General features: G+C 40.9%; 1 protein-coding gene across 2 annotated transcripts in view; it reads right to left on the bottom strand.

Annotated features, from left to right (window-relative positions):
* The window catches only part of pvrl2l (PVR cell adhesion molecule related 2 like), a 579,022-nt gene that overhangs the window by 276,925 nt on the left and 289,598 nt on the right, over positions 1 to 12,499 (bottom strand). For both annotated transcript variants that reach the window (XM_041809981.1, XM_041809980.1), the window contains exons 5-6: positions 6,795 to 6,912; positions 6,043 to 6,191 (exon numbers count right to left, since the gene is read on the bottom strand). In XM_041809981.1, the coding sequence (XP_041665915.1) occupies positions 6,043 to 6,191; positions 6,795 to 6,912 (267 nt within the window). The remainder of the gene's footprint in view (positions 1 to 6,042; positions 6,192 to 6,794; positions 6,913 to 12,499) is intronic.

Raw genomic sequence — 12,499 nt, 5'->3', positions numbered from 1 at the left:
CTTGACGGCAGCAGAAAAACCCAGACGGCACGGTGCTTTCATCTACCATTTAGCAGAACAGAGAGGAGCCGTTAACGCTTCTCAGCAGGGAAATTAGCGGGGTGTGTCTGGGCCCGTGTGCACAAAGTGCCGGGGTATTAACTGTTACATTATTGAGAGCCGGGGCCGTCAGCGGCTGACAGTTTCGATCTCACGCTGAGAGAACTGAGACTGGCTTCTATCACTAAAGTCAGAGGCAAGAGGTTTACTTGTGATGTTTTTCTATTTCTTCAGGAAACACAGACGTCAGCTGAACAAAAGCAGGATCTCTCTGATCCAATGACATGTTGGTTTTACTCGGTGTACTGTGTTCAAGTGAGACACTAAGCCATTTTTGTGAAATAAAAGATAGAAAGAAACAGTTTTCAGAGATAATAATGACTTCAAGGCTACAGTAGTTGGACTCTGTAGGGCATAATTTAGCTTCACTGTAGCACACCAGACGTTGATAATAAGAGCAATGACTGCAACATCACTGCAGAACGTCACCTTGACCCTTGATACCGTCACTCTGCATGGTGGTGGGCCAACCCAGATGAACCCTCACTGGTTTCCTTCCTCTACTGATTTTCTCAATGTATGCACAATCCTGCAGATACATCATTTCAAATGTGAGCAGGTCAGGAGCAGCTTTAAACTGGGAGTTTTCCATTTTGAACCTGCTATGAAATGGAAATACAATGCACTGGACAGGTGAACTGTACAAAATGCATCTAAATTTTAAGACACGACATTCGCAGTATTAAATTATCAACAAAGTCCTAAAAAGATGACAAAAAATGATTGGTTTGAGAGTGTTTTTATGCCATAATATAGAAAACCATATAAACAGAGAGCATTCTTATCAGATAATCTCACTGTATGGCTTTCACATGGGCATCTTCTCCCTGTTAGAAGAACAGGCATTTTATGGTACAATGACGAGGTTTGGTTTTACCTAACTGCTGCTCTGTTCTTCACATCGTAACAAACATATTATTAAATGAGTCAGTCAGCCTATCCCTTTTAAAGGTTAGTGAAATGATGCAGTTATTTCTTTGATTCACTACAAGTGACAGACGGGCCCATCTGGAGTGTTTGAGTTTATTCCAAGAAGGCTGCCAAAAGATTTTGGCCAAATTGTTAAAAAAAAAAAAAAAAAAAAAAATCCCAAAACTCATCAGGCTGTGGTTTGCTTGACTTTTTTAAGAGTTGTTAGATGATGGCATGATACACTTTACTGTCAGCATAATTAGGTTTTTTCCCCAGTTCATGTTGTCCTTTTACTCTGTTAAGCATGTGCATGTTCTTGACAGGACTAATTGGTAAAATTTTCTACGATGTAGTGCTTCTTTTTAGAGAAATTTTAGAGTTTTGAATGTTGAGACCAACACAAAAAACCACAAGACAACTGCAATGCAAAATTACTCCAACCAGCGATTGTACTGATAGTGTCATTAAAAAATGTTATGGCATTAGCCTATGGTAACTTGAAATACATCTGTTTCAATATTCCAAAAAGATAGCAGGGTTTAAGACACCTAAAACATAAACTGTAACACAGTCCTTTTTACACGCCAACATTCATATGATGATTAAATGTAGAATAATATTGATGTCTGTTGTCAAAACAAGCACTATGAGTCCTACAACGTCCAAAAAAAAAAGGAAAAATTCAGTTGGATAGACAGATAGACAAAAGACAGACAAATGAGAGGTTGGATAGATGGATGATTTCATGGGTATGCAGGTAAGTAAGTAGATGGAAATATGGACTGACAGATCTGTAGATGAGTGCAGAGACTAGGACAGGTACTGAAGGTTTGTATGTAGGTGGGTGGGTAGATGGATGGATGGATGGATGGATGATGGATGAAGGATGGATGGGTAGATGGATGGTTGGATAGATGGATGGATAGGTAGGCTGTTAGGGTGCATTGATGGATGTTTAAATGTACAGACCAATGGGTGGATGGTCAGATAGGTAGGTACGTGGGTTCGTTAGGTTGCATGGATGGATGTTTAACTGCATAAACTGATGGATGGATGTTGGGTAGGTAGGTTGGATGAATAAATACACAGCCAGATGGATGTATAAGTAGATAAGAAGATATGCAGTGCAGGTAGTTTATGGACTCATCAATATATGGATGAATGCACACACCAATGGATGGATGGTTAAATAGTTAGGTTGGCAGGTTGGATGGATGGACGTAAATCAGATTTCAATAAAAATGTTTGCTTTCCATGATCAGGAAAAACATATAAAGTTGTTATCCAATGATTACTCTACTGCATGCAATGCTCCTCTTGTTTGGTCCATAGATTTATCATGGGTAGTAAACAAGATAAGATAAGATATTTCTTTATTCATTATATACAATTCTTTGTCTGTTGTATTTTGTTCTCAAAAGTACACCACCACATTCTCAAAAACACAGCTAATGCATTTGTTTTATTTAGGTATTGAAATAAATTGATACAATCATCATTATAAATTTAAATATGTATTTTTAATCACTTGTTTCTCAAAGTGTTCCAAAAAATGAAAAATCAGTGAGGATGGATGGATGGACGGACGGATGGATGATCTAGATATATAGAGACATATTCTTCACATATATGTATATAAGTGATAAAACACTACTAAGGCATGAATGCAGGCTTGTTAAAGACTGAGAGAGACAGATATCCACATTCAAAGTTTGATTCCTGCAGTAGTTGAGTTAGCTTTGCCCTTGAATGATCCATCAACTCTATTCGTACTCATGGGAAGTGACTTTGGATGAGAGTCGGCTAAATCGGCAAACAAAACAAGCTGCTGTGTTTGCTTGTTCATTCAGTGAAGCGCTCAGTCAGCCTACACCTCGCCAACCAGCCCGCTCTACTCCAAACGCTGGCATTCAGTTTCTATAAGTGCACCTGTTGAAGTGACGGATTAAGTCACTTTGCTATTTTACACCTTTCTTGTTATTTAAGTGCTGCGAGAACACAAGCAAACAGTGAAAGACAAGGACATGTTTGACACGGAGGAGGATGAATCAAAAAGTCTGGGCTTGATCTCAGGTACTCGGGAAGATAAAACATTTGCTCAGAGTTTCCGTGAGCGCTTTGAGGAAAATGTGAGTCAGAGATTTTACATGTCTGCGAAGGATTTCTGTGCGTTAAGCTTACATGTGTATGTGGTTAGAAAGAGAAAGCATCCCTCCCTGATACTTTAAATCAATCACAATGCAACACTCACAGTAAGAACAGTAGCAGCTTAGCCACTTCTGAACCTCCCACACATCCGCCCGGCTACAAAGCGTCTTTGTTCTCACAGGAGACGATTCAAATCTCCAGCTCTGATTTCCCACGGATTTTCTAAATGTAGCTTCCTCTCTGTCTTTTGGCAAAAAAAGTGGAAGTTTTGCATTTGTTTTTGTTTTGTTGTAGAGCTCAACATAATCTTTATTCAAACAGATTCCTCAAAAAGGATTCATAGAAGAAGCAAGGAATGTATTTTGACCAGAAGAGAAAACAAACATGGTGATAAAAAGGCATTTGCACTGGTTTAAAGACAACTTTGCTGATGTTCAGTGAGGCTTTACAGCACGCTGATATGTTTCTGTGCTTCATGTGAGTGCAGTAGTATGAGTTTGTGTGTTGGATCAATGTGTTCAAGTGTCAAAGAGCAGAAGAAAAAAGGATGAGCCCTGACTGAGCACCGTGGCAGCAGCAGCTGAATCACCGGACGAACAAATGTCAAAAGTCAAGACCCAGCAGAGAGATCAAGAGTGCATGCAGACTTTTTCAGACAGAAAGGGGAGATTCAAATATCAGACTGAAAAGAAGACAGAGCGTACATGCTTAGGAGGGGTTAGTTAGAGAAAAAGAGGATGCAGAAAAAGGGGAGAAGGTGGCAAAATGAAAGAAAAACAGGAAAGAAAAACAAACCTGGGCAAATTGGCTCACACCAACCTGAACCGTGTGGAAAATCTAAAAACCCTCCAACAATCCCAACACCGTCAGCGTCGCCACGGCGGGGCCAAACCGCTGTAACCAGGGCCTTCTCTCACACTCATAAAACACAATTCACATTTAATTTACGTCCAGCAGGGCTACAGTTTCCCAGTCGCAGCGTGGCCGTATAGAGTCGGGTTTAAAGAGAGTGGTTTCGATCTGAAGTTATAAAGCTTTCAAGTTGGCCCTCGTTGTCCAGCAATTTGGCCCCGCTGTGGGGAAAGGGTCAATCAAAAGCCTCTGCAGCGTCTCGCAGAAAGCCGGCCAGCGAGGAGGAAAAAACCATGAAAACAATCCAATGTGAAGATTGAGAGAGAGACGGCATCCCCGCAGCTCTCAGATCAGCCCTGATCCCAGCGTGTGTGGACAGAGATTTATGTTTATGTGCATGCATGTACGCCATTGTATCTGCATGTTTGAGGAGGGATGTATGTCCTGTGTGTCTATCTGAGTGTGTTAGTGTGGAGCATCAGCTTAGTGCTTCAGTTTGTGTTTGTATTTATGATTACATGCTGTCTGAGAGGAATGTTGCATTAGTGGGAGTTGTCATGTATTCACTTTGTGTTCATCATATCTGCAGGTGAACAAACATGCATCTTTACTGCAGTTTTGGTTATGTGCAGAAAATACACACTTTCACACATGTACAGTGTATGTACGTGTGTATGCATGTAAAAGTCTCTGCTTTATTATCACAGACTGTGTACAAGAAGTGGACGCAGCCATTATTGCATTACTCTTTGCTTTGTTAACCCCTGTTTTAAAGCATTTTAGCAGTCACTATCTTTAATTTCTCTCACAAAAAGGGACCATATCAACACTAGAGGATGAAAACATGTCACTGCAGACTGTCAAACTTCGACACTGTCTCCAAAACTGCCAGGTTTGTTGCACCGATGGTACCTCAAACCACATTTTCAGAGCGCTTATCACCAGTGTTAATTGTTCTAATGTTACAACAGTTGACTTCTGCTTTACTAGTGTCCATAATGTCATTTTTAAGTGACTCTGTGCACATATTTTCCTTTATGCAAGGAAGTATCACTATGAAAACATACACTTAGTGGAGGAATCATTCCCTTGCATTGGCAGCAGAGCTTCAAACTTTACCTTTTAAAAAACAACCCAAATCGGCTCCTCCTCCACCTCAGAGCTCATAGTGCCTGCCTGATTTTTCAGCATCTTAAGTTCAGGAAGTAAAATTCACCATTCGAATCCTCCATAAGCATTTCTCGAAAGCCTTATGTCCACATTTTTAATCCAAGAGCCAAGCTTACTGGCTACCCAAATACTCATGACTGCAAAACATTTGATTTAGCACACGAAAGCAGCAGTTTTAAATGCAGAAAAAGGCGAAGGTACTAGTGGCAATATCTCATCCCTGTTTCTGACTGTATCCACTGTCATCTTCTATCAATAAAAAAGGCATAAAAAAACCCCACAACTAAAAAAAAAGGACTGTAGTGATGCACGGATACAGTACCAATATTGGGTTTAGGTGCTGATACCAAGCCCAAATACTCATACTGCAAGGCCGCCCATAAGAGGGGTTAAAGGGGAGAGCCGTTTACTGTGCATGTATTTAAAAGTATGACAATGCACTTTTTGCCACCAGCCAATAGCATGGCAAAGACACTGAGACGTCACTGCTCTGACTGAGGTGTACATCTGTACAAAAAAGGTATTTCACCTTCTTTAATAAAACATGACCACCTTAATTCCTATGTAAATACTGTTTAGGAGCTATTAATGTTTCCCCTCGTATACTTACATTAGATTACACAGATGGCATTCACATATTTTTATCAAGAAATCACTCTAATAACCAGGATTAGTGTCTCATTACTATGGAAAATGCTGGTCCCATGGGGGCTACAAACAAGGTAGATATATTCACAGCCAGCTGACTTTCCCTCTGCTGGTCATCAGCATGACTACATGTTTAAGGTCCAAATTTAGAGACCAAAAGGCTACGTCCAGTTCTTCCGTACAGTCTGTGTGTTTTTGGTTTGCTCGACTCACCGATGACGATGGTGGTGATCTGGTGCCTGCTGGCCCCGTGCTTGTTCTTAACCTCGCAGATGAAAGTGGTGTTGACAGCATCATCGACCTTCTTCACAGTCAGCTTGTGCCCGTCCACCATCACCGTGTCGGGCAGAGCGCCGGATGCCCTGGAGAGAAGGAGCAAGCAGGGAAGGTAGGGAAGAGTGGGATAAGGACAGGATAAAAGTTAGGGAATGAGAAGTTGTAGAAGACGTTTGTTAATATGAGAAGTCAAAAAAGAGAGGAGATGTGAGAAAAGATTCATGATTAAAGAGGAGGGGGGACAGAGAAATGTGTCAGTAAAAGCGGTGAAGAGAACATACGTTCATTGGATAGAAGAAGGAAGCAAAGGGAAATCAAAAAGACAAATTGATGAAAAACAGAGTGGAGAAAGATGAAAAATAGAAAAAAAGACTCTCTGTTACTGCAATATTCAAAGACAACATTAATGTGAGAAAATCCCAGACATGCGAGCAGCCGCTCTGTCTCCCTGCTCAGTATTCATCAAGAACACCACGCAGCTCAGCACGCCATCTGTCCATCAAGATGAGATGTTAAGAGCATTCAAGTTTTATCAAAAAATTACTGAGAAATTATCATTAAAGAGGCGGGACTGCTCTGCACATTCTGTCGTGATTATGGTAGCAATTAGAAACTCTGTCACTCTCTCTGAGGGGGAGAGGGGGAGGGTGACAGATCAGCTGCACAGATGGAGGAAGCGTGATGCTTACGCGGTCCAGGTGATGGTGGTGGGCGCAGGGTTGGCGTTGGCCAGGCAGAGGAGCTCTGCATCTGAGCGGCCGACGTACCAGTTGTTGTCATAGCCCTCGATGGATACAGATGGGGGATCTGAAAGACAGATTAAGACAAGGTTTAGGCTTTGTAATCAATAAAACAGGGCTCAAGCGTTGACAACTAAAAGCAGAACTGGTTTATCCTAAGGCTTCTGTGAACAAGTCAGGTACTGTCAAAGCTGGTGTCCCACTTTTCAACTCCAGTTCAAAAAAAGTTGGGGCAATGTATGGCGAGAAAATTCTGGACAGTCTCCATGGTCACTCGATAAATGTTACAGCATTGTCTTTGAAGTGAAACAGACGATATGCCATGCTTTTTTTTATTGTTGGTGTCTCACACCATTTGTTGGCTGATATAAATAAGCCCAATTACAAAAAAGTTGGGGCACTGTGTATAATGTACACGAGGAGTATTTAAAAAAGCAATAATCTCAGAAGTATGAATGGGTATAGGTACACAAAACTACCAGAAACTGCATCTAAGAATTGTAGAATAATTCCAGATAAATGTTTCTCCACATAAAATTGCTAACACTTTGACTACCCCACCATTTATGCTACATAATATCATCTAAACATTCAGAGAATCTGCAGAAATCTCTGCGCAAGGGACAAGACAGAAGGTTAGTACTTCATACTTGTGATCTTCAGGCCCTCCGGTGGCACTGCATTAAAACAGGTAGATTGTGCACTGGAAATCACAAATGCAAGTTAAAGCTATATCATGCAAAGAAGAAGCCACATGAGTAAGATCCAGAAATGCTGCAGTCCTCTCTGGGCCAAAGCTAATATGAAACGGACTGAGGCAAAATGGAAAACTGTTCTTTGGCCAGATTAATCAGAATTGTTTTATTTTTCGAAACCACAGATGCCATGTCCTGCAGATCATAGAGGAGACCATCAGCTTGTTATCAGTGCACAGTTCAAAAGCATGCATCTCTGGTGGTATGGGGTTGCATTAGTGCCTCTGATGCTGGCAGCCTAAGATCTAGATTGACACTATCAATGCTGAAAAAAGGGTTTTTTTGAGCAACATATGTCCCATCAGACAATGTCTCTTGCATATCTATGCAATTACAACATCCATCACAGTATCATGGCTTCCAGTAGATGAGACTGGGTGCTGAAAGGGCCAACCTACCTTCACCAATAGAAAATGACTGGCACATCATAAAACAAAAAATCCTGCAAAAAAGACCCTGACATGTTGGGCAGCTATAATCCTACATCAGACAAGAATGAGACAAAATTCCTCTCCCAATCATCCAACAACTGGTCTTCTTACTTCCTAGATGTTTACAGACTGTTGTTAAAAGAACAGGGGATGCCCTGTCCCTTCTTTTCTGAGATGTGCTGCTGCTGCCATCAAATTCAAAATGAGCTGATGTTTTTCCATAAAAAGGTAAAATGTCTCAGTTTCAAAATGTGGGTTTATGAAGTTTGCAGAGAAGTTGGTGCACTTTGTAAAATTGCATTCTGCAGTCTCATTGAATAGTAGTTTTACATACATTCTACACAGTGTCCCAACCTTTTTGTAAGTGGGGTAGTATTCCCCAAACATTTTTGAAGTTACCAAATAAAAAATAAGACGTCCTCCATAAAGGAACATAGAGTAGTGGGGTATGAAAGCAACAGTCCTATCATGACTGTTTATGAAATGGTATGTCAGTTATACAGCTACGCTAGCAGACCCTTTCACAAAACAGTACCGTGTCCTTCAATTTTCAACCCTAAACTCCTCTTTCTTTTGTTTCTTGTTACCTTGTTGGTTTGTTTTGATGTTTGCAACATTTTTTCCCTTTTGGAAAATTATCATAAAACAGTGAACAGTAAAAGGACACTCAGCTACCAACAAGCTGAAGCTACCATCAGCTCAGCTCTCTGCTCATGCTAACATCTGATGACCATTTTTATCAAGCCAGACTGCAAAAAATGCTTAACCCAGCACCAGGTCCTTGCTTGTCTGTGGCTTGCTGTGGACCAGACAAACTGGTTCCAGCATGGTAACAAGTCTGAGCTGGGAAAGAACTAGGTCATGTCAGGGCACACAGGCTGGCTTGAACCCAGCCTCTAGGACGTACTGACATAACCACCAGGCTACCGGCACCCCACAAGAATCTACTTTACAGTAGAGTGTACCAACATGAGAGATGTTTATCATATTATCAGTGAGTTAAATGGGTGCATTCTTTGATGAAGCTGTCCCATCAGTACAGCGGCTTTTCCTGCCCCCTGAAACCAAGGTCTTGGGTACTGTTAATGCACATAAGTGCTTGTGGTAACCAAGTTTGTTTGATTCAGATAAGTAGAGGCCTCTCCTTACTATAACTGATGATAACATTTAATCGACAAAAGTACATTCTAGTACACAATGTTACAAAAAGTAACCTAATAACACGTTGGTTATATTGAGGGCTTGGTCTACTATGTGGTTGTATCTGAATGATGCAGCCCCATCAAATCATAATAAATAAAGCCCTCCACAGGCTTCTTTTCTTAATCCTGCTGGATGTCTGACCATTACCATCCAGTCCCACCTGCACCCACAACAGGAGTGTCCAATCCCGTCCACATCCTGGAGGAATTCTGACAATCCATGTTCAATATTCAGAATAACAGACCACCTTGTTTCCTCTGTGAATGAAGGGAAACTCTAAGACAACACAAACATCCTCATCATGCGTAATGGAGCCACACATGGGTTCAAAGACCTTATTTACAAATTTGTTTTTAAGCTATACAGTGGTGTAATTGTCTCCTAATCTCTGGAAAGTTCATGCGTCATAAAAACTGAAGTGCACTTACTCTTTAGTCTATCAATGCTGTGCTGTTACCATCCTCGTCAATAGACGAGCATCATTGTTTAATACATAATGCTGATTTGCATGTAAAGGGGAGTTTCCCTAAATACCTGCATAATGGCTCAGCATCTCTGTGCACCGTTACGTATTTGTGGTGAAAGGCCTACAAGTAGTCTTGGTCTTTAAATGAGTGTTAAAGAGAGGGGAGGCTATCTCTTCTTCTGTATTGTGGTGAAGTGAGCGTAAGTGATATACACGGGAAGTGACGAAAAGCTCAACAATTTTGGATTTTATATAGTCTCTGTATTTTTTACGGGGCCAGTTTCAAATCAACACCCCTGAAAAGTCCTCTGTGAGGTATCAAGGACAACTGGAGCAATGTTGTGGCGCACAAATCAAGAGGCAGCCAGAGGGCCAATTAGTAAGATGAGATAAATGCCCATCCTTATCAACATGACCATTTGTGTGGAAAGTTTCAGAGCTGGTTCCAGAAATATTTTGGAGTTGCAGAAACAGGGGAGACACAGGATAGACACAACACAAAGCCCAAACTACTGTTTTACCAGTGGACTGTTTCAGTAAATTCATGATTTTTAGGAGCACTTTTAAACTTTAGTGTCTAAACACCACGATGCCCATAAACTGTATCTTTCATTACTATCATAAAGCAGCCAGCCGGGGGTAGAAATGAACAGACACGATTTAGAAAACACCTCTGCTCTCCGTTTTAGCTGTGGTTTAAATGACCACAGAAGTGAAAAATTCTTCCAAAATGACTCAGAATCCCACAGTGAAAAATCAAAGCAGCAGATAGTGTTATCAGTTTTTTTTGACAGTGTAATCTTTAGCTTCCACCTGCCGTTAGCTAACACAATTTAAAAGCTTGTTGATTGGATTTCTCTTGGTGAAAGGCTCCTGAGATGAGTACTTTACTCTTCTTGTGTCTTTTCTGTGCTCAGCCTTGCAGCTTTGACTTATTTTGAAAGAAAAACCTTTCATTTGGTTTGTTTACAGCGGTGTCAGTGAAAAAGAGACTCCTGCACACTGTCGCTACAAAACAAAGGTTTAATGGAGATGGACTTTTAGGTCAGAGTGATCCAAACCCTACTGAAAGGCTGTTTATTAAACTTTGTGGTATGGAAAAAGTTTACCGATGCTCTCTGACCTGCAAAATGTGTTAATAATAACTCTCATTCATCCTGTTTACTCGGTGTTTCTTCATCGGTAAAGACGTGACTGAAGAATTTCAGCCAATACCAACCTTGAAGTCTTCATCTATTCACTTCATAAAAATAAATACAATTTTGTCTCTCTTTTTTCACAGCCCCCTCTGAATCCTGTAAGAAAAAAATCATGAAGGAGCAGATGGCAGTCAGTGAAAAAACACGTTTTAAAAAACAGGGGGGAAAAAAAATCAGCTTTGTGTTCAATCCTGTAGAGTCAAGGCAATCATGCACATTCTGTTCTTAGCTTGATAAACTATGAATGTAACATACACTGAATTATGTAAATTTAACCTGTTTAAAAGTGAGAGAATGACATTTTTAAAACTTTTTTGTGGGAAAAAAACACATTCTTTTGAGACTGATATCTGTGATGAGTTCCAAAACGTTGGCACGAAAAGCAGAGAGGAAAGTAGAATACCAAGAAGATTACTGGTAACAGGCGATAGTACCAGGATTTAGTATGAAAGGAACAATTCTGAAAGTTATTCATGATCAATAATCAATGATTTTTAGATGTGCTGCAGGCATCAAATTCAGCATGCACTCTGGGAACACTTTTACATGTAGGCTGGGGGCGCTCATTTACATCTTGGGACTGCTTCCAGTGTGAATGTGGAAGTGCACTTTTAGGTAACTTAGAAATGTATTAATGAAAACAGAAAGATTATGAGGTGTCATTTTTGTTGAGGACAGTCCTCAATTCGGGCTGCACGGTGATGCAGGGGTTAGCGCTGTTGCCTCACAGCAAGAAGGTTCCCGGTTCGCTTCCCGATCAAGGCCTTTCTGTGTGTTTGCACGTTCTCCCCATGCATGCGTGGGTTCTCTCTGGGTACTCTGGCTTCCTCCCACCACTAAAGACATGCTCATTAGGTTAACTGGTGACTCTAAAATTGGCCGTAGGTGTGAATGTGAGCGAGCCTGGTTGTCTGTCTCTGTATGTCAGCCCTGCCATTGACTGCCGACCAGTCCAGGGTGTACGCCGCCTCTCGCCCAATGACAGCTGGGATAGGCTCAAGCCCCCCACAAACCCCAATGGGATAAGTGGAATAGAAAATGGATGGAGTCCTCAATTTAAAACAAGAATCCGCGGAGGTGGGCCGCGCTGAGCAGTGTTGGTGTAAATTGCTCACAAATGAATCACAATGTATGGCAACCCCAATGACACATACCGATACAATTGCAAAAATGAGGAATTTATCTGTCTTTGAAAACTTTAGGAAATATATGAAAATAAATTAAAAATATATAAATCATAGGAATGGTCACTTTTTACTAATGAAGGTAATTCAGTGCAGAAAATCCACGGACTGTATCTTTAAATTCCCCCCTTCTCTAGAGCGTTCCCTTCTCTGAGCGCTGGTGGTTCTCTCTCTTTTTCATTATTCTTGTTTCTTTGGACACTTCTCTAGTTAGGATGTGTCTCTATGATGACACCAACAATGACAGTTTAAATCACAACCTACGTTGTGTAAATGTGAACGTTGCACCATAACATAAGATATAACGTATACCTACATAACTGATGCAGCAGACCACTGTTAAGTCCCAGTTATGGGATTTTTTTTATCACGTTAAGCGGCCTTGTGCAACGTACTGTAAAATCGAGTCAGAGGAT

The sequence above is a fragment of the Cheilinus undulatus genome, linkage group 16 (assembly GCF_018320785.1).
Source record: "Cheilinus undulatus linkage group 16, ASM1832078v1, whole genome shotgun sequence".
Lineage (NCBI taxonomy): Eukaryota > Metazoa > Chordata > Actinopteri > Labriformes > Labridae > Cheilinus > Cheilinus undulatus.
Note: the sequence above shows the minus strand (reverse complement) of the source record. Positions and strands in the feature narration are given on the sequence as shown.